The sequence below is a fragment of the Olea europaea genome, chromosome 19 (assembly GCF_002742605.1).
Source record: "Olea europaea var. sylvestris chromosome 19, O_europaea_v1, whole genome shotgun sequence".
Taxonomy (NCBI): domain Eukaryota; kingdom Viridiplantae; phylum Streptophyta; class Magnoliopsida; order Lamiales; family Oleaceae; genus Olea; species Olea europaea.
In genome coordinates, this window is record NC_036255.1 from 11,352,040 (window position 1) to 11,373,792 (window position 21,753).

General features: G+C 34.7%; 2 protein-coding genes and 1 pseudogene across 4 annotated transcripts; all 3 read right to left on the reverse strand.

Moving 5' to 3' along the window:
- Positions 1-2,467: 2,467 nt before the first annotated feature.
- LOC111368835 (plant UBX domain-containing protein 8-like) lies at positions 2,468-9,255 on the reverse strand. 2 transcript variants are annotated; one of them, XM_022990303.1, is made up of 11 exons: positions 9,003-9,254; positions 7,293-7,354; positions 6,614-7,199; positions 6,448-6,531; positions 6,263-6,375; positions 5,907-6,102; positions 5,302-5,517; positions 5,099-5,230; positions 4,526-4,669; positions 4,397-4,453; positions 2,468-2,936 (listed from the first exon to the last, which is right to left on the reverse strand). In XM_022990303.1, the coding sequence occupies exons 1-11, from the start codon at positions 9,084-9,086 to the stop codon at positions 2,829-2,831; spliced, it is 1,782 nt and encodes a 593-aa protein (XP_022846071.1). In that variant the 5' UTR covers positions 9,087-9,254; the 3' UTR covers positions 2,468-2,828. The 2 variants fall into 2 exon arrangements, with proteins under 2 accessions (XP_022846071.1, XP_022846073.1); XM_022990305.1 differs by having other exon boundaries at positions 2,829-2,936; positions 5,907-6,093; positions 9,003-9,255.
- Positions 9,256-10,993: 1,738 nt separating this feature from the next.
- LOC111368359 lies at positions 10,994-17,673 on the reverse strand (annotated as a pseudogene).
- On the reverse strand, positions 17,612-20,300 carry LOC111368836 (probable NOT transcription complex subunit VIP2). 2 transcript variants are annotated; one of them, XM_022990307.1, is made up of 6 exons: positions 20,199-20,300; positions 19,291-19,397; positions 18,450-18,826; positions 18,250-18,298; positions 18,001-18,141; positions 17,612-17,707 (listed from the first exon to the last, which is right to left on the reverse strand). In XM_022990307.1, the coding sequence occupies exons 3-6, from the start codon at positions 18,657-18,659 to the stop codon at positions 17,685-17,687; spliced, it is 423 nt and encodes a 140-aa protein (XP_022846075.1). In that variant the 5' UTR covers positions 18,660-18,826; positions 19,291-19,397; positions 20,199-20,300; the 3' UTR covers positions 17,612-17,684. The 2 variants fall into 2 exon arrangements, with proteins under 2 accessions (XP_022846075.1, XP_022846074.1); XM_022990306.1 differs by having other exon boundaries at positions 17,668-18,141.
- Between the last annotated feature and the right edge of the window lie 1,453 nt (positions 20,301-21,753).

A 21,753-nucleotide genomic window follows, 5' to 3' on the forward strand; every position in this document is an offset into this window, starting at 1 on the left:
ATGACCGTTAAGGGGGAGTTGGAGTTCTGGTGGGGATGGGGGTATCTGATATATGCACGTGTGAGTGTTCTGCTACCCGTTGTACTTTTGGGGACATGACCGTTGGATTTACGTCATCAATTTGTCGACAAGTTTCATGAAAATTTAGACTGCCGGTGAAATCATTATTACAATGATTAATGGATTTTTTGTCCTAATCTTTGGGGCCACGTCATCATGTTTGTCTGAGGAAAATGAGTAATAGTCCTACCGGAAGTTGCAACTCCAATCTAAGTGGAGTTAATGTGGAATTAATTGATACGTCAAATTAAGTAACTCATTTAATTTTACCTAGAGAAATGTTATATGTACATAATTACCTACATAATGGTGTACATAAAAACACGTGACACTGAATTTATCGTTTAATTCAAATCTCACACTTGCATATCAACAATCGAATGATTGCCACATTACATTATGGACACCATTATGTGCAATAATTATGTACAAGTAGAATTTTCCTTTTACCTATCATCTATTACCACCTAAATTAGGGTAGCAACCCCAGTAATTCTACATAGCATTATAGCATTACTCGAGAAGAATTTAAGTTCAAGAAAACTTTAAAAACCTTAATTTCAAGAAATTTGGAAGGTATTGTTTAATAAGTATATATATATTAATAAGAGCTCGTTTGATATGGATTAAAATCAAATTTTAATTTAAATCACAGTCAAACAATCAATATTGACCATATCTTTTATGGATCTCACAACTTTTCAATCACACAATTAAAAAATTTCTATCAAAATCTACTAAAAAAATCTAATTTTTATCCCCGGCAAACACCCTCTAGTGTTTTCTATTTCAATTGACATTAATGGTGCATTTGATTGTGAGTATGAAATTTGCATAGAAAGAAAACCAATATAAAAGTAATTCAATTGTCTAAAACTTATTTGTATGAAAATTATTAATTAAATGTGTTTAATTGATTTAATTTTCAATTTAGAAAATATTATACTCGTCCTTTCTTATTTGTGGCTAGATGAGAGAAAATGGATAAATTAGAGAGAGCAAATTACCTGAAAATAAAAAATATCCTATCCCTAAAAAAAAAGTTTTCCTTATTTTTAAGAAAAATATGATCACATGACCATAAGTTGGAAAATAGTTTTCATGGAAAAAATTATCAATCAAACACCCCAAAAGTAGAAATTTGGATTAAAAAAATAATACTTTCCATAAAAATATAATCAATAAAAAACGCACTAAAAGAAAATGTTGATTGAAAATTGATCAATTATTATTCATTACATTTTTAATAAATAGATATATATTAATATGTGTTTTCTTATTCAATTAACATTAAAAGAGAATGTTGATTGAAAATTGATCGTTTATCATTCATTACATTAGTTCTTTAAAGAAGTATTGAGATCAATCATCAAGATATGGTTGAATTTTGTCTCTTAATCCTTTATCTGGATTGTTTTCCTTTCTAATTGAACTTCAAATGACTCTAATTTTTTTTTTTAAAGGTCTAAATTTTCAATATTTTATTCAATTAGTGCACACTTTTCTTAAAATGTACAAACGTGACGGCAAATCATTGGGACCACACTAATCTTGGCATACAAAGTATGGAGAATAAAATGCTTCTCATGAAATAAAGACAAGATTTAAACAAATCCTAATAAACTAAATGGTATTTCGAAAAAGTACGGAGAATAGATTGCATTCTCATCAATTATAGACATGAGTTTAACGTATACAGATCAACTATATGCCATTTCTTCAAATTTCAAACTTTTCAAATTACCAAGGTAGCATAGAATCTGACACCGAAGTGATGATTATTGAGAGACGACACTAAGAACAATGTGTGTGTGCGCGCGTGCGCATGCTTGGGGGTTTTGCCTACTAAAATGGAACAAATTCAATTTTCAATTAACTAAGGTAATATAGAATCCAAAGTCGGAAACACTATGAACAAAGAGGTGTACATACTTGGGGGATTTTGCCTCCTAAAAAAGGAACAAATTCCGTTTGTGGGGCGATGGGTAAGATCCACCACTGGTCAAAAGGGCACTTCATGAAAATGACCCCTACTCTCTTCATGACTTTCAGGCTGAAAATGACCCTACTCCCTTTATGATTTTCATGCTGCAAAAGGAGTTCAAGGATTGGACCCTGCTACATTACCAGGGCCACTACATTACCAGGGCCTATGTGGCCCTGGTGGAGATTTATCCTCAAGGATTACATCATCAATTAACATATAAGCCAAGGTGTTTTCTAGTGGTTATTGGCCAACCTTAAGAAATGAAAATATGTTTGGCATGCAATCTCTGACATCGCCACCCAAGCCAAAAATGGGCTCTCCAAAAGATAATTCAAATCCCCATAAAATTATCCAATAACCACAAAAATTGAAAATAGAGAATAGTCGCATAGTTGATAGTTTCACAATTCAATTGAAGATAGAGTCAAGACAAAGGGCCCGTTATTATATTAATAACAACCTGAAAACACGCCATCCTCCTAACACCATTTCTGGCACACACTTATATACAACCTCCAAATACAAGTAGTCAATTTAAGAACTTTTCAAAGTGCAAACCAATTAATTTCTAATATACAAAGTATGACATTGATAATGATATCCTTACCGTGCCCCACCCATGAAACCATTCGTGGCGAATGGTCCGACCAACTAAACGCATTGTCCATGGCATCACGAATTCCAACCAAAATACCAGAAATCCACCTCAAATACATGATCTTGGCCAAGGTAATCAAGCACATTAGCTTGTGGTTCTAACAACTTTTACAAAATAAGCATATTATATCAACTCCAGGTACAAGGCTTCTTGTTTGCTGGTCAGGCCCAATTCATTCAGTGTGGAGGTACTCTCGCCATCACTAAAAGCATGCCGAGGAAATGGCCTTACCTGTACATAGAAGAATGTCAGAACATGTCGAATAGACCAAGCCATTCACATCATAGAGCATATTTGTATGTGCTTAAACGTTAGTCAAACTTGCTTCAAAATTATTGCTGAACATGATTTTCTAAAGGTTGGTTATTTGCTCCCAAAACTTTAATAGTTTCTAGAAAAGAAACTTTAAAGCACAGCCAAGAATGCGCTGTGCTATAGGATAACCAATTCACATCACAACGTTATTTGATCAAACTTTTTCTTCTAATGGACCCACTATTTAAATATGCAGTTTTCCGATGCATGATGCCATATTCCAACTGAATCCACAAGCTTTTCTGTGCTCTAACATTGATTTACACACTTGGAGAAAATGCAGAACAAGAAATTAATCAGTACAAGTACCTATAACCAAATCATCTTGCCCGCAGAGGAGAACGCAGAATCATAGGTGGATTCACCCAGTATTTAATATCTGGCATTACCGCCATGAACATCAAAATATTCAAACAAAATGCAGATAGTATTTTCAATGACTACACTTCTCATAAAACTTTAAAAAAATATGTTGAGAAAAGCGAAGGCTGGTTGAGAGAGAGGGTCTAGTCCATAATTTAAGTCACCTTATCAGTAAATCAAATTGCTTTCATGTTTAAAACATTTTTTGGTTTCCTCAAGATATATATATATACACACACACACACACACACACACACACACACATTATTATTATTATTATTATTATTTTATTTATTTTTTCTTTTGGGCTCCTGAAAGAACAATTCTTTTCTTTCTGGCTGTAGGGTGGTGAGATTTCACAGATAGTTTGGCAACAACTAAAACAGCTAAGAGCATGTTTGGTAGCAAGAATCCCTGGGAACGGAAAATCCATTCTAGCTTTTTCTTTCCTCAACTGAGTTTTTAGTCAATTTGGAGCAGAAAAAGAATATTCCCATGGAAAGTCATTTCTAGGCCAAGTGTTAGAATGCTCATTCCTCCACAGCCAATGTCACCACCTTTCATCTTCAGCTCAACCATCTTCTTCACTACCCAATAAATCTCCATCTCCCGCTCCCTCAAATATATGGCATTTTATTGTTGGGCATAGGCTTGCCATTATCAGCGAGCAAAGCCAGCAAGTTGGAATTCCTTTGTAAATTTTAGTTTAATAACTTGCAGATTCATAGGAAAACAGATATACATTGTCTTTGTCATGAAGTATTTTGGTAAATGCAATTTGATGTTTCAAAATTTGGCCGAGGAGATGGATTTGCATCCTTCTTTCTTGGTTTTTTCTTTTTTCTTTTTTGATGTTTGCAGTCAACAAAGAATTGGAAAACTCATTCCACTGCCAACATCACCATTCCATCCAAGCATTCAGTTACCAAAAGCAGTGTAAAAGTGTAGCTTCAGAATTAACAGAAAATGTAACCAACCGGCACAATAAGAAGAGGACGACAGGAAATATTTACCAATCTGTAAGTATGAGGCTTGACCAATCTGCCAACATCAATGAAGTCAAAAAGATACTGCAAAAAACAAATCAAGCTAAGATTGCGAACAAAAAGTAAGTACAAACCAAAGCTTCACAGCATCCATACCTGCAGCTTGTCTGACTTAAGAAAGCGCCGACCCATCCGACTGCCATCAGGCATCCTCACAAGAAGGGTAACAGCATTGCCATCATCTGGAGTTGGTTCCTGAGGAAGGGAAGCTTCTTTTGCAGCTAATTGTCCCTTGAGTTCCTGGCCAGTGAGCACAATACATATAGGTCTAAACTCTAAAGCATAAACTGTTACTAGAATGTAGTTCATATTAACCTACTAGGCCATTGGAAGAGATAGGCAACCATAATTACTAAACCTTACCAAACATAAATTACGGCTTTCCCAAGATCTCCGTCAATAATAACATCAGCCAAAGAGAAATTCAAAATATAATCATGCAAAATTAACTCTATTTGAAGAGGCAAAGGCATAGCATCGAGATTCAAGAGTATATCTATCAAAGTTATGGTAAATCATGAAGCCATGAGCTTAAAAGATACTTCCTAGGCATGAAATTTAAAGCAAGACAGAATTAAATAAAGAGCCAGAAATATGTTGTTTAAGTGCTTTCAACTCTCACTTATATGAAGCTATGGTCAATGGACCAAAATTTCAATATCAAATTACCTGTTCCTCTTCCAGCGTCCTACGCATTTCCTCCTCTTTTTGTCTCTCTTCTGCAATAGCGGCTTCAGCTTCTTCCTTGGCCTTCAATTCCTTCTCTCTGTCAGCTTGTAATGCAGCAAGAAATTCGTCATCCTGCATGTAATCATAGATTTAGTAAAAAGATGACGGAACTGTAGCTACCAATGCATGCTCATTATACAAACCTGTTGTTCTCGAATCAATCTCTGAGCAGCAAGAGAAGGTGAGGGAGGATGAGGTATATGCCTACGGTGAAGACCCATGCTTCTATCTAAATCATTCTGCATGAGCTCATGAGGTGCGTAGGGAACGTTGTGCCCACTCCCTTCAGGAACCCCACCAAACATTGCAGCCTCAAGCATTACGGCTTCATCGTGTTCCTCAGATGAGATGCCACCCCACTTTAAGGATATATGCTCATCAAAGCATAAATATCAAGGCTCATTAAAAATAAAAAAAATAAGAAAAAAATAATTTATTTTTTACTTTCCAGATGATTGCATAATGACAGATTAAGTGCTTGTTTGGCTATGGCTAAAATAAATGTTCACTTAAAGTATAAGCCTAGCCAAACATATTTGGGTCTTTAAAAGTAATTCAAAGTAACTCTCTCTCTCTCTCTCAAAAATGCTAGACTTTTTTCTCAGTAAGCTTAATTTTCTGAATTTTTAATAGAAAATTTGTTAAAATATAAGCATTATATCTTACTTCTCAAAAAAGCTAAATTAACTTATTTTTCAGCTTAGCCAAACACGTTCAGAATATGTGATTAAGGTGAAAATGATGTTACCTCATCGGAGGGAAAGACACTTCCATTTCGCAGCGACTGATGAAGATTATCACGCAGAGTTGGTGGTGGCGTAACCTCAACTCCTTCAAGAGAATCTGAGGACAGAGGTCTGTTCCTTTGCCTAACTAGTGGTTGCACTTCTACATCTTCTGCTTCATTCTGGAAGGAAGAGCTTCCAATCTCTAATCTAGATTGCCTAACAGTAATTCGTCAGAAGATTCAAGTACTTGACACTCAACAATTACGTGAATGCATTATGCGAATTATTGTACCCAATACGCGAACAAAGAAATAATAACTCCCAGTCACTGGAAGAGCGACTCTATCAAAACATTGACGACAAAGGGGGCATATACCTTCCACTTGAGGATTTTTGTTTCCCCAGCTGCTCCATGTCAGCTGATTTCTCAGCTTCCAGGTCTAATGCTTCAATTTTTCCTTCCTGTAATACTTTCTCTTGCTCTGCTGTCTGGAATCACTTCATGTTAATGGAAGCAATAATGATGATTCGAAAATTTTGGCACAAAATTGACAGCCGTACCTTCAGTGATAATGAAACTGCACGAGCAAACTCATCATCTTCTGGATGCAATCGCCCTGGCTGACGCATGGGATCCCTAAGATCCTGTATCAGAATGAAATATACCATCATTAAAATTGACAGAGCTCAAGGATGAAACAACTCGCACATTGAAAACACGACATACACTGTTATTGTCAAATTGCTGCTCTGTCATTGCAACATCCTGCTTAGAAGCCTCGATAGCTGCCAGAACCATTTCTTCTTCTATATCATTGCTGTAGCTGGCCTCATCAACCATAGTGGGAGCACTTGATCGAGTACGTGTTGGATGAAAGTTAGCACCCAATATGGCATTGTCTGGTTCATGATGTCTAGCATCGCGTGTATTAGGACCGTTAGGAACATTGTCATCACCATCTTCATCGTCATCAACTATGAGTGTCCCTCGGATTTCTGGACCAAGACCTTGGGCACTTTCAGTGACATCTTCAATAGGAGGAACACTACCGGAATTGCCCGATGGTCCATTCCCATCTTTCACTTCATTATGAATCTGCCTCACTTCTCTTCGACGTGGAATGAAAGGTGAACCACTTGCAAAATCAGTACCTCTATCATGTCTGGTAAAGTTGGGATCAAGAAGAGAAAATGGATTCGCATCTCCAGCGGACGGCGCCAATGAGAAAGGTGGTCTACGGGATTCAACTTGGACTGGATCATCAATGTCCATAACATCATCATGAGGAGCCACAAAAGATGCCTGATTTGTTCTGAAAAGGGGAAAACGACTATGTATTTAGGAATTTAGTTAGACAGAAGGCAAGAAAACAAAAGGAAGATATAAAAAGAAAATAAAATATTACATGGTTCTGCCCCCAGCACTGAAATGTGCATTAACAGCTTCATTAAGGTTGCCATAATTCTCCTGCTTATCACAGCATATAAAACTATCAAGTTAAAAGCAAAAGGAAGGACACACAAAGAAGAATGCGAAAAAAGAGCACCAAAGCAATCACAACAGTATAGTTCAAAACTTAGAAATGCCTCCAACACAACAAGTTGAAAGCTATTAACTGAAACCAAATGTCATCAATATTAGAAGTGTGATACAATAAGAACAAAGAATTAAAGTATCTTCATTCCAGATCACAAGAATCTAGCTATGTTAACATTCTGGGACAATAATAAAACTAATATAAATCTTCTTTCACTGAATTTGTTGACTTTCAACATCTCTAACCATGTAGAAGTGAAAGGTTGATCAATGTTATGCACACAATTTATAAGGAATGAAACAACACCTACCGATCTGGAAAATGTAGTTTCCATTTACAACACAGTTGATATTCAATGGTGAGCCTTTCTATAGAATAAAAAGGGTACAAAACTTGGTTATGATAATGCCAGAAACATCCACATGAATGATGACATACTAGCATCTGAAGTTTTAACTTTTTTTTTTTAAAAAAAATAAATAAAACCTAATGCTTGGGCAATATATAAGAGAGAGAATTTCTATATAATAAGTTCACACATTGAACCAAACAATACAAGGAAAGAAAACTACCATTGAGGTCAAAAAACACTAAGACCAATCGTAATCAAGTAAAAATACTATTGAATGAAGTTATGGAATAAATTGGCAAGACAATCAAAAGCATTATGACAAAGGGCGAAAAAAAATCAAGCCTCAGGCTTCAGCACAGAAAAATAACCATCAGTCATGAACTCTCATACAGCTTTGCATAAGTATATCATAATCAGAGTAATGGCTCTTGATAAAAAATAAATAAATAAAATAAATATTACCACTGGCAGGGTATCAAAGAATAAACTTCTTCACAGCCAGCAAAATCATTTCCTATTTGTCCTTGAGCGTATAAACTCATGTTAGTGTATTTTTAAAATTCCGATCACAAAACATTTTTTAAATACATTCAGCATAATACACCAAAAGGAAGCAAATTAGTTGTCGAGATTTCAAACTAAGTCCCCTGTTGGTTTGGATTCAAATTTAAGTCAAAGTCAACAATTAATTTCAACCACACAATTTTATGAGCCTACACATCTATTCAATCACAAATTTTATGAACTTTTATCAAAATCTAACAAAAATCTGATTTTAATCCACCACAAACAGGGCTAAATTGCGTGTCTGTGGGGGTGGGGGTGATGGGTTAGTTCCTCCAATGATAAGGCATATTAGAACTTTTTCTTAACAGGAAAAAAAAAATGGAATGTAATAACTAGTTATTTGTTTCATCGTTGCCAAGCCTGTATAACAAACACCAAAATTAAAAACATGCGCATGTAGAATTTGCTAAAGCTAAAAGAAAACAGAATTAACATAAACTACGTATAATTCTTTCAACTTGACAGGAAGTATATAAGAAAAGGCCGTAATTTGCACTAGCTAATTGATCACGCCATTTATAATTCCTAATACAACACATTACAGACCACATATTCAACAATAAACGGTGCTAAAAAATTCATAAATCACTCAGTATTAGTAATACTGATAGCAGTATTGATACTCCAATCCTGAAATCTAAATTAACGATAAAAATTACCTCTAGTTTCTGAATAGCAGTGGCTTCAGAGACGCCGGTGATGCTCATGAAAGTCTCGATTTCTTCTTGATTAGGTCTCGCCATTTTCTATGAAATGAAAATTCTACAGGGCGATGGATGATGGCAGGTTTGGTAATTAAGATGAAGGAGACTGCCCCTTGTGTAATATTCCAAACTTGCACGCCAACTCTTTCTTCCCCTTCTTCTATATTTGTGCTTTTCGTGGCTTTTGAAATTTGGATATCTTGGGGAATAAGTTCGTCATTTTATTTTTTTTTCAAGTAAAAAGAAATTACTTGGTTATAAAAAAATTTCGTAACATATATAATTAAAATAAGTAATTTATTTAAGCGCGTTTGGTTTTGCTTCTTCCTACAAAAAAGCTGTTTTTTACCCAATAATGACTCAGAAATTTGAGCTTCTCATGCCTCCAGAAAGGCTGGGGGCGAGGGCGTGCGGGGTTGTATTTTATGCATTCTTACTTATGTATTACTTTTAATTAATATTAGTAAGTAGTGTTTAACTTAACAACATATTAGAAAAATTATAATAAGATTTCAAAATTTTAAAAATTAAATTAATGACGGTATCTAGGGAATAAACATCGGCTAACTCTGTGCCAGCAGCTACAGTAAGACAGAGGATGCAAGCACAATGATGCAATTATCAGGGGCGTGCTCTAACATTGAACTAATAGCCCATCGTGCGAGCCTCCCACTGGGAGCCAGACTCAATAGAATTTGATCAATTCTTTTTCCTGTCGTTGAGGCGGAGAACTACACCAAGAATTCTCTTTTTTCATCATCAATCGAATCACTGTTCGCCAAAGAGTAGAACAATGGTTTTTCGTGTTATCAAAGATTTGAACAATGAAAATAGATCTACTTCTACTCCTCCACTAGAGGGAAAGGAGTAGTAGAAGTGGCCCTCCTAGGGCAGGAGTCGAAGCTGGATAGGAACGAAAGCAATATTGACTTTTTCAAGAAATATGCCCATAATGAGTGAGCGGATACGGCCAAAGGGAAAAGGAATGCTTGTCAAACTCAAGGGCAAGGCTACTCATGATGTTTACATCGGTCCCGTAATAGCTCGAGACCCGCATGCGCGTCTCACACCTGCGCATCGAGAACTCCAACAATTTCTTTGTTTTCAACGCCTCCTAATTTCCAGGAATTAGTCACTTTAACAGCTGAGCTCATGTTTGATTCTCATTTTTTGAAAAAAAAAAATACATTCTTACACAGTATTTTGACATTATTTCAATCACATATTATTCACTAAAATAATATTACACGCAAATCTAAAACGTTTCCTTATTTTTTTAACCACGTGTTTATCATTAATACACTATTCAAAAATTCATTCTTATTAAAAGAATGGAGCTCAAACAAGGGCTAAGAATAAAATGTGTTACATTATTGCTTGAATTTCTCCAAAAAAATTTCATGACTCATCTCAACTAACAAGCTATACTCGACTTGTATGATTTTATTATTTCTATATTAAGTACTAGCAACTTAAAAGACTTGAGACATACGCCCCGTTTGGCCCCCATTCTATTCAAATTTTAATGGTTCAAATAGTATTTTTTTGAAAAATATATGATTGAAAAAGAATAAAAAGTTTTTAATTTACGTTTAGTATTATTTTATGGAAGATTGTGTGGTTAAAAATAAGAAAGAAAAAGAATGAGAATGGAGGCCGAGCGAGGCTAAAAGTCCTTGTTTGAGTAAAAATATAGATTATTGAATAGTAATTTTGTAGAGAATATGTTACTAAAAAATAAGAACAAAATTTCAACTTACGTGTGAAATTATTATATTGAAGAATGTGTAGTTAAAAATTAGCTTGGCATAAATTAATTTTTGAAAAATTAACACTCAAACAATAGCTAAACTAGTTTGAGTTTCACAGGCGACACTTCTATGTCATTCTGCCACGATATTTCTTCTGGGCAAAAGCCATAAACACAACAGTTGATTAATACAATCACAACACAAGTTATGTGACAATCAATAACTTCTACTAAAGTGAATAAATAATAAATTTTTTAAGAACAAATCACATTTAAGAAAAAATTGAATAAATGGGGCTCTAAGCCTTTAATCTAGAGTAAAACACTCACCATTTCACAAGAGTTCTCAATAAGAACCAACCTAAGTTCTAGAAATGGAAAATGAAATAGAAAATTCTTGTGTGCTACTAGGGGAGTATGGGCCTTTTCTCAACCATTTCATATATCAAAACAAAGTTATCCTGCATGCAAGTGGAGCAACAAGTAGTTATAAAGCAGATTAGATTTCAAAAAAATGCACTTTAACAAGTTTCTGCAATTTGTAACTGCAAAAATATTGCAAACCTTTCTTGTCATCTGCCATGTGTTGGGATCGAAAAAGTAATAGCAACCTCTCTCATAAGTCCTCGTCTTGACAAGAAGATCCATATCTTTCAGCCTAGTGAACCATATTCGGAGATTTTTGTGGTAGAACCATCCTCTAGTATACCTGCAATAGAACCAAAAAGATCGTTAATCTTAATGCTGCTAAACTTTTAACACGCATAAGCTATGCTGACATAAACATATAAATAAATTCAAAAGATTGGTCAGCAAGGAAAAAAAAAATGGAGAACCACTTCAGTTAATCTTCGATCCCGGACTAATGCAACATGACTAATTTAGTCTCTAAGTCACCACCTTCTCTCAAATTAGTCAAACAGTCCATCCAAGAGTCTATACGAGTTGTGATTGCCATTTCTTATTAGGCTTAACATTCTTACTTCCAACTACATTTATCTCATCAATCCATGAATCTTAGCATCAAAATTATGTCACGTATGGAAGAGCAAGTCTTCAGATGTCTATGAGAGTTATCCTTCACATGTATACCCATATATGGGTTGTGCAGTACAGCAGATAGCATTCGTTCACTTAAATCAACGCTCTTAAGTTACATCATGATGCCAAAGTACACAGGATTGGTACTTCTTCGATCAACCCCAAAAACATATTATAAAAGGTATGAAAGCACATGTTGAACACCTAACAATTACAGACAGTTACGAATCAGCTCTATGAAAGTATAATTCTTATTATGATCATAACGTATATTTGAAAACAGCATTATTCTAAACAATGGAGGTCGTACGAATTGAAGGCTCGTGTCAAACACCTAGCATTGCAATTAGAACTTGTTTATTCCATATGGTGGACCCAGTTATTGAGATTTTGTGTATAAAATTTACTTGGACACTGTCCATACCCCGTTTGGCCCCAATTTTGTGGTAATGAAAATGGGTGGAATAGTATTTTTTTTGAAAAATGAGTGGTTGAAAAAGAAAGAAAAGTTACTGATTTACGTGTAATATTATTTTATGAAAGATTGTATGGTTGAAAATAGAAGAGAGAAAAATGAAATGTAATGAAATGAAAATTAATGGAAGCCAAACAGGGGCTAAGATGTTACATAGTTTAAACACAATAATCTGCCAAACAAGAGTAAAGTGATATTATATGCATAGGGCACACACCTCTCGCAGGCTACTGCACATGCTCCCATAAAATGTTAAAAATAAAAATAAATAAATAAAGAATAAAACTGGTTTGTGCCTCTGCCTTAAACAGAGGGAAGTCAGCACCACTCATTATTCACAGTACCAATTGGCCACCCTCTATGATTGATATTGGATTATATAACAATTGTTTCAATATTTCTTGACCTCTATTGGTTGCTTTTTCACTGTGCTATATTTACACATAAAAAAATAAAAATCTCCATGTCTCCAGTTTCACCCCTTGCATTGAACTCTTTCACTGCTTGCTTGCTTGCTATGAGAATAATTTAGAAGTAGTCCCTGTAAATATTATGCCCTAGGTCCAATCAACGTTGGACATAAATACTTTTATATATAATTAATGCAATTTAATGGCAGATCTATTATTTAATTAATAGACAATTAAATAAATAATAGAGTCCGTAAATTTAAATCTTCGTAATTTGTTAATCACAAGAAGTTGTGATTGTGAGATACAAATTACATCTGATTGAATTTTAAATCATCCATGGTCGTAAGTAATAACGAGATACGGATATCGTTATTACGGATAGACCATCACGTGTGGCATTTATTACTTGTGAAGTAAGTAACCGATCTTACAAGCTAAAGTGTGGTGACATTTAAATGACACGTGGATGTTTTGTTATAGAACAAAACATTGGAGACCCGTCGAGAGATTCCACATGGATAACTATTTGAGTGTCAGTTGTTAATTTCTAACGTTCGGTAGTGGAATTGGTCCTTAAACTTGAGGTCGTCATGGTACCTTATATGAGGACAGTCATACTTTGGCGGTGTTGGATGTTGCTCTGCAAAGGGCCGTTAATACGATATCATTCGGGTACGTCAAGAATCGTATGAAAGTTGTGATTGACCGATAAAGGATTCGTCATTCTTAGATAGGAGGAGATTATGATATGCGTTTCATTCAATTAAGTCGATAACAAAATCCTTGGCCAAGGTGTACTCATAAGTCGAAAATGAGCTTTTGACTTATATTGACTTAATAGTAGAGTGAGAGATATGATCGATAATCGAGATTGACATACTTCCATATCTCATAATTGATCGAATCATATTGACGAAGGGATTATAGTTTCACGGTAAACAAACGATTTTGATTTTGTCATACCACGTGACATTTTCTGTCACATGTATTGCCCTGACACATTGCTAGATGTCAATCAGGGATGACGAGTGTGAATTGATGATAAATTAAAAAGGTGTTTTAATTTATCAATTTTGATTAGATCAAAATAATATTTCACGTCGTTAGGTATCATGATCGAGAACCTAATGGATCGCACACAAAAGAGAATTGGAAGATTGCAAATTGTCAATTGGTTAATTTAATAATTGTAGGATAAATTAATTAATTAATTGGATTTGTTATTTATATTCCCGAATTAATTAATTTGATTAATTAATTCACGGACCGGGTTTAATTAATTGGATTAATTAAATATTGGACCGGACCAGGCCAAGCCCATTTGGGTTTATTTAAATACATGGCTAGGGTTTGAGGTCCACGTGGTTTTCATTATTCTTACTAGCACAAGAGGTAAACCCTGATAGCTGCAATCTTATTCTCTGTGTGGATCACCGTTGGAGGCTGGACAATTGGATAGCTGTGGAGACACATTCAAGATTGCTTGAACGAAAAGAAAAGCAAAAGGTTTGCAAAATTCTTCGAAGGTACAATCTTTATCACGATTTCTCTCTAAACACAAAGGCGATTCTTGGTGGGAATCGAAAATTAATTAAATTTCGCTGTGCATATATAAGTAGATTCCCAACAGTCCCTGCTTATGTCATATCAGCTTAAAACAATTTTCACATCTTTGAATCTTAATACTTCCCCAGGAAATAATTTAGTAATTACTTATTGATTGAAAAACTCAAGATTCCCAAAAACAATAATGATGTAAGGGCATTGATTGGTGCTAGAAATAATGAATGGGAAAAATATAAGAAACCTCGAAATGCTTAGAGGTCATTTGGGAGGTGATGTAACGCTTAGTGATGAATCCATTGGCTTATTGGATTTGTGAGAATACAATTTTTCTTAGTAGTTCGTTCCGTTTTGATATTTGAGACATGTAGACAACGAGATGAGTGGCAGAAATTAGAAGTGGACGAACTTTTGAATGTCTAACTAGTATCGAAGCAATTGCATCATACATTAGTTTTGTATGGGAAAATGACTTCATATAATTATACTTCTATGTGTTTCATTATTCTTCTATTATTCTCAAAACGGAAGGGCTAAACAATAATAGTTACTAAAACTGAACTAAATCCACTAAAAATCACACAGGACAGTATTTTTTAAACTCCGCCTGAAACTATGCATAAAAACCTATCTCAAAATTTAGGATAACAATACCTGGGAACTGCAAAACATGATATTTAATATTCCAAGCCTTCCTTTAGCAAGTTCAGTATTCATGAACTATATTGGGGATTTTGTTAACAGCAAACACCACTTAAAATTACGGCACTAAACCGTTTAAGGGAAATTTTTCTCAATAACATTTTGCTTCTACCATTAATAAGCAGCATTTATTACTAAGCATATATCCAGAAGCAGATATAGCCAAATATATTTAATCAGCTTAATGTTGTTGCCTTGAGCATGCCAAATGACCTAGGACTAGGGGGGCAAGAGCAGAAATCATGAAGAAAGTACAACATACTTTCAGTTCATTCGCTGCATAGAGTTGTGCCTCGTCTTTTGGCATGCTGCAAAAAGGAAATAAGAGTTGCATAACTTAGATCATAAAAAAAATGCAACGTAACAACAAATTTTACCTGTAAAAGATAAAAAATAATGTCTCTGGGAGGAATCTTGCAAAGTAGCTTTGCTGCATCAATAAAATATATATTGATTACAGGATATCATTGTATAACCAAACCAATAACAAGATCAGCAAAGCTTACTTCTACTGGAGGAGGTGGATTGCCATAATAACAATCAGGGACACTGTACTCGGGCTCTCCTCTGGCAGGTTCGTCAGACCAAGGAGAGGCAAATTTCTTGTGAATAGTCTCTGAAGAGTTCAAATTTAAAACGAGTGAGGTCAGATCGATACCCAAAGCAAGTGAGGTTTAGCCTGGATTGGTCACTTTTATGACACTTAAAAAACCAAGCATCCGAAATCGATCAGGCACACTTTTCGATGCCTTCATGGATTTAAGATCTTTATCTCTAAATGGATTGATGAAGCGTGACAGAGATTGCTGGAATTGTTGATACTGCTGCATAGGGACCAACATATTGTATATGAGATTTAGACATTCATATGTCCAAACAAGTGGATGGTACACCACTGATTTGGGCATTGAAAAGCAAAATAATGTTTATATATATATATATATATATATATGGAATCCTCAATCTTCATAATCACTAGAAGTCAAACATTAGAATACAACGAGTTAAGGTTTAAATAGTTGGTATTGCCAAATCACAATGTCAGGTAGAGGATAACACTCTGACTGCAGTAACAGATAATGAGACTTATTGACCAGTGAAAGAAAGCATTGTAGACACATACCTCAGGCTCAGGAAAATGAAGATCTTGATTGCCTGCAGTTAGAAAGGAAGCCCTACTGCTGTTTATTGATGATGCACGATGTTGTTGCTGAGGATGATGAGATAAATATGTACCACCTAGGTTGAATCCAGAAGACCTTCCCACCTAGTAGATTAAAGCATGTAATAGTATCAGATAGTACTAAGCACTGCAATAGATGGACTTTCAAGAATAGTCTAGAGAGGTAAATCTTCAAATACTCTTAACTTACAGGTAATTGTTGAGGTTGCATTAAAGATTCCATACTATCATGGAGCTGTTCCTTTTGGCACACATTTACAGGAAATTCAGCATTGGATGCTGCATTAAGACAGCTAATCATAATACAAAAACTATAGCAGAATGAGTACGGGTATCAAGGATGAAATGTAAGAAAAAGAACAAGTAAAAGTGAACTCTTAGTCGAAGAAGTTTCTTTTGTATTATTTCCCATTTCATCCCAGGATGTACCAAAAGGGTGTGGGCCCATGTGTAAACTTGATTGTTTAACGTATAAAACTGGTAAAATACTTTGGAAATAATAATTAGATAAGAGTAATTTCCAGGAGAGCAGATATTTATTTGGTATGTCCTACAAGGAAATGTAGATATTCAAATTGAGAAGGAGGCAACACTCCTTAGAATTTCCTCAACAAACCACTTCCACAACTGCTATATCATTTGCTTATTTTTGGAGCCACGATCATATGCAATCAGATTCGTATAAAAAGTTTGCCGAGCAAATGTAATCGAGCAAGCTCCCAGACTCCTAAAACCCACCCAAAAAAATAAAAAAGAAAATAATAATAATAAATAACAACCCACAAATATTGATATGCTTTGTTACAATTAGGATAGATGTTAATTGCTAAAAGAATTCAACTGCCATTTTTTCATATTAGAATTCACAAAATTAGAAATGAATAGCTATTGATCTGCCAAACTGTACATATGAGAAAGAAGCCAAAAATGCACCAAGTAATGTAGCATGTTCAGAAGTTGAAACAGAGCATAATCAAGGTGCATCAATAAATAACAGCAACTGTCCAATTGAGCAAGCAGACTGAACTTATTCTTGTATTAGTCGTAATGTCAAGCAGAAATTCAATAATATTGTTCTTTATATCTCCAGAAGATACGCATTACTCACTCGTCTGCCATCTAGACAACATGAAAGTACCTCTATATCCAGTTAAAGCAGGAAAATCTTCATTCTGAATGCTGAATTCTTGGTTCTGTTGGGCGAATCCAATATTATGCTTCATCAAACCTGTGTGATAAGCAAAAATATCCTATATGATCATAGGGTAGGCTAAAGCAACAAATAACGCCAAATATAATTTACCTAGTTGCCCCCGAGAACCACCAGCAGGAGGACACCCAGATAGCTGAGGAAAGTCATTTACATCAAAAGTAGCATTGTCATGTTCACTTGAGTCATTTAGCAATTGCATAAAGCTAAAATGATTATTCCCAGCTCGACATTGGTTTTGGGAGAGTGGCAAACCAGCAGCAGAATATGAATTGGTGAGTATATGGTATCATGATTGGATCAACAAGTTCCAAGCCTACATGCTTGCATACAAATGAAAGAAATAAATCTGCACTGATCTAAAATTGAACATCCAAAATTACAGTTATTAAGAGCATATGAAGTAAGAAAAACAACCAAACACGCATAAGAACTCAAGGTTTCGCCAACTTCTATGGGAAATTGATGTCAATAAGCAAAGTTTTACTGTCAAGATGAAACTATGTCAAGGGTTTAAAATTTTCTATTTTTAATTTACTGCCATTACAGGCGCCACAGTCAGATGGCCAGCAACTCTGATATCCCAATTGAAAACCATAACTAGAAATTATTTTACCAGATAAATTTAAGCGAGAAGCAAGACCAGGGATATTTGCCACTCCAGCAGACCTTAAACCCCTTGTAGTAATACCACTGTAATTAAGACTGCCCACAGAGTTCGTAATTCGTCCATTATTTCTCATATTTTGCAAAACACCTGGTCGTGAATCAAATGCTTGCAGTAGTTACACGTGAGAAAAGCCCAGAGGAGCAGAGCAATACTTCTGAATGCAAATTACATGTACACAATTACAAATACTTCTACCTCCCATGTTGTTAACACCTCCATGTCCATGTGACCTTCCAAGAGATAACTGCACCATAGGGTCAACATATTTTATGCGAAATTTTCCCTTTGTAAGAGTGAAGAGAGTGTGCATGCATACACACGCAAGAGAGGAGATTAATTGTTGTGGCATACTGGAGGACTTTGTCCTCAGCTTACATGAAATTGAATCGCTATACCTGAACAAGTGCGGCAGGAATACTGTTCATTGCAAATTTCCCATTAGATACATTCCCTGCAACTTGTTGAACACTATTGGGAAGACCGCCTATATCTGTCGAATTTCTTGATGCAAAAGTCCCGGGCATGATTGATATATTGAAGTTCCCGTGACTATTTTGTGGCCCTTGGAAGGTTCCTTCAGATGAGTATTGATTAGTCACCCTCATATATCCTCAGCGAGTAGAGATGTTGATTACTCGAACAACTTTTTATACTGTATACCACCAGACTGATTCAAAACAGCACCAGATGAAGCGGGTGGAGCAGAAAAGGGTGTGGCAAAAGCTCTTCCCGTAGCATCTGGGAGATTTGAATTTGATCCATTCAATGCTGACTGCATCCACATATTATAGAAAATTCAAAAATGGAATACATGAATGCTTTACAAATTTAATCAACTTTTCCATCTTAGCAACTGTAAATGCATATGGAGTTCAAAAATATAATTACTGTTGTACAGGAAAAAGGGGTTAAAAATCAAACCCAAGTTTTCTTTTGTCAAAATTATCCCAACATTTGATAGTAAATAGACACTTAGGACTTGCTTGAGCCACATTATTTTCAAAAAAATACATTCTTTAACAGTAATTTGATATCATTCCAATTTCCAACCACACATTCTTCAATAAAATAATATTACACGTAAATCTAAAAAAATTTCTTATTTTTTAACCACACATTTTCCATTGATTTGACATGAATAATGCATTTTTTTCCTAAAATGTGACTCAAACATGGGCTTAATCAGGCATTTAAATAATAAATAGATTACATATTAACAAAGAAGAAAGAACTTACACTATGTACACCGGACATTTTGCAGGATTTTTCAAAACAAAAGCCAAAAAGTAATTCTTTGTCTACACCAAGCTTCTATCAATCTTGATTGCCACTCTTGGGATGCCCTGGAAAAGAAAAAAAGAGAGAAACTATTATACAGTAAACAATACAACAAGATTATCAATTTGAATGATGCGATTTCAATTTTCTGGAAGTAGCAGACTAACTGTTCCATTCATAAGACACCATGGCAGGGGTTGAATTGTTATTTACAATCATCAAATCGAAAGACTCGGGCTTAGTCATGATAAACCTAGGTTTTGCCCGCACATTTGTCCAACTAGTTGATTGGGTTAACTGTTTCCTAATTTTTCTTACGTGATATACTGATGTAAACTGATGCCTGCGCGTAAGCTAACATAAGTAAACTACCAACAATAACTCCATAAATACTAATGTCCAAGTAGAGTTCTAAACTACAAACTAAACTTCTCAAATTTTTCTTATAAAGGCAAACCGTTTGCAATGTAAGCCCATGGGGCCTCTATTTTCACCACTTGTTACCACTTCACAAATCATTTATGGGAATCGAATCCAAGTGAAATGAAGTATTTATCTTCCCTGTATTTATTCCTCAACTGTAAAAGCAAGAGAAACATACTGAATTCAAATTCATTAAACTCCCATTCTTGCGAATGTCATTCCCATATTCAAAACTCAGAAATCCATGAAACAGAAACCTTGTAAGAACTTAAAACTTCGTTCAATCAAACAAATAATTAAACACGTGCATGTCTACGTTAAACTCATAAACCCCAAAACCACACCCGAAAAAAAACAAAAAAACAAAAACTTATGCGCATCAATTCAATTTCAATCAACTAGTAACTCTAGGGGGGAAAAAACAAATATACAATCTCATTCACCTTTAAACAAACCCGATAAACAGTGTTTAAATCGATTATAATCTCCGCGCATTTGAGAGAGAGACAGAGAGACAGAGAGACGAGGCGCTGGAAGCGGGTGTGGCGTTGTTACCTCTGAAACTGATGTGATGGATGAAAATTGGATTTATATACCGTGCTCCAGTACGGATCCTCTACAGTACGTTGATTTACGGGGTGTTTGGGAGCTATTATTCACCCTAAAAATTGATTTTTTGATCTAATTTCACTATTTTAATTAGGACTGAACAAATCTTCTGAATCGAATCGAACCCGATGGTTCTAGTGAAATTAAATACCCGAACAGGTATCTAAATTGAGAATCAATGGGTACGATTTCGATTCTCTATTCTAGACCAAGAACCGAAGAAGAACCGAATCTTTCTAATTTTTTTTATATTGAATAAATTAAATTATTTTTATTTTAATTTTTTCTAAACAAATTAACAAATTAACAATTTTTAAATCCAAATTTTTGGCCCAATAATTCGTTTCATTTCTAATTTTTTTTAATTTTTGGCTCAATTACCCATTTTATTGTTTCATTTCTTAGCCCAACAAAATATAACCCACTAAATAACTATAAACACCTACACTAAAGTGCATAATGCTGTCTTGACTCTCGCAGCCTCGCTGACATTTCAAAACCTATACAATCGTCGACTGACGCTGTGACCTTCGATCGAAGCTGCTACCTCCGCTAATCGAAGTTTTGACCGTAGCGATCATTTGAACAAGGTGCTAGTATATTCCAAAACCATTGAATATGTCATTAGTTATATTTATATAATGTTGTTATAAATGTTAAAATTTTTAATTATAGTACAGAACTGAACCAAACGGAACTGAACCCGAACGGTTCCATAATTATATTTGGACCCGACGGTTCCATTTACTAAATACTCGAAAATCTTGGGTCGGTTCGGTTTTCTTTAGAACCGAACCAACCCGCGCCCACCTCTAATTTTAATTGTAAAATTTGACTTTTTCTTTCACATGTGACTCTCATTTTTTCCCTAACGATTAAAAAGTCAATTCTCAATATCGCTCATGCCCTTTATTGATGCGTTTAATTTAATTTATTTTTCATACTAAATTTCAATCACATTTACACAATAAAATATTTTACATTTAAATTTAAAAAAATTTCTACTTTTTAATCACACATTGTATTTAAAATATAATTTATTTATTTTTTTCAAATTAAAGGCCATCAAACAGCGCTATATACCCAAGCCAAATAAGATCGACATTCTCTAGCCTCCATTATAGATTTTCTCTAATTACACGAGAACATATAAATTGTCCTATTAAAAAAATTCAATTAAAATAATTTATTAATAATATGTTGTTGAAAAGTGAAGAAAAATATTGGATCTTATAAAATATGTGATTAAAAAAATAATTTTAGAAAAATTTGTGTCAACTAAGCCTTAAAATTTGACCATCTCATTGAGATGACTCGTCTTAATCCATAAAGAATCAAAGTTAAAATTCATATTGGAGTTTATTATTTTTGTAGAACACTGAATATGTT

Bases quoted from the DNA above. Each gene is read 5' to 3' on its own strand.
- LOC111368836 (XM_022990306.1), bottom strand. From the start codon at position 18,659: ATGAGGGTGACTAATCAATACTCATCTGAAGGAACCTTCCAAGGGCCA. The intron at 18,299-18,449 runs GTATAGCGATTC...CCTATGGTGCAG, and splicing joins TTCCTGCCGCACTTGTTCAG to TTATCTCTTGGAAGGTCACA. The intron at 18,142-18,249 runs GTAGAAGTATTT...ATTCACGACCAG, and splicing joins AGGTGTTAACAACATGGGAG to GTGTTTTGCAAAATATGAGA.
- LOC111368835 (XM_022990303.1), bottom strand. From the start codon at position 9,086: ATGGCGAGACCTAATCAAGAAGAAATCGAGACTTTCATGAGCATCACC. The intron at 4,670-5,098 runs GTAATTTGATAT...CTCACTGGCCAG, and splicing joins GGACGCTGGAAGAGGAACAG to GAACTCAAGGGACAATTAGC. The intron at 2,937-4,396 runs GTAAATATTTCC...TTCTATGTACAG, and splicing joins AGCCTCATACTTACAGATTG to GTAAGGCCATTTCCTCGGCA.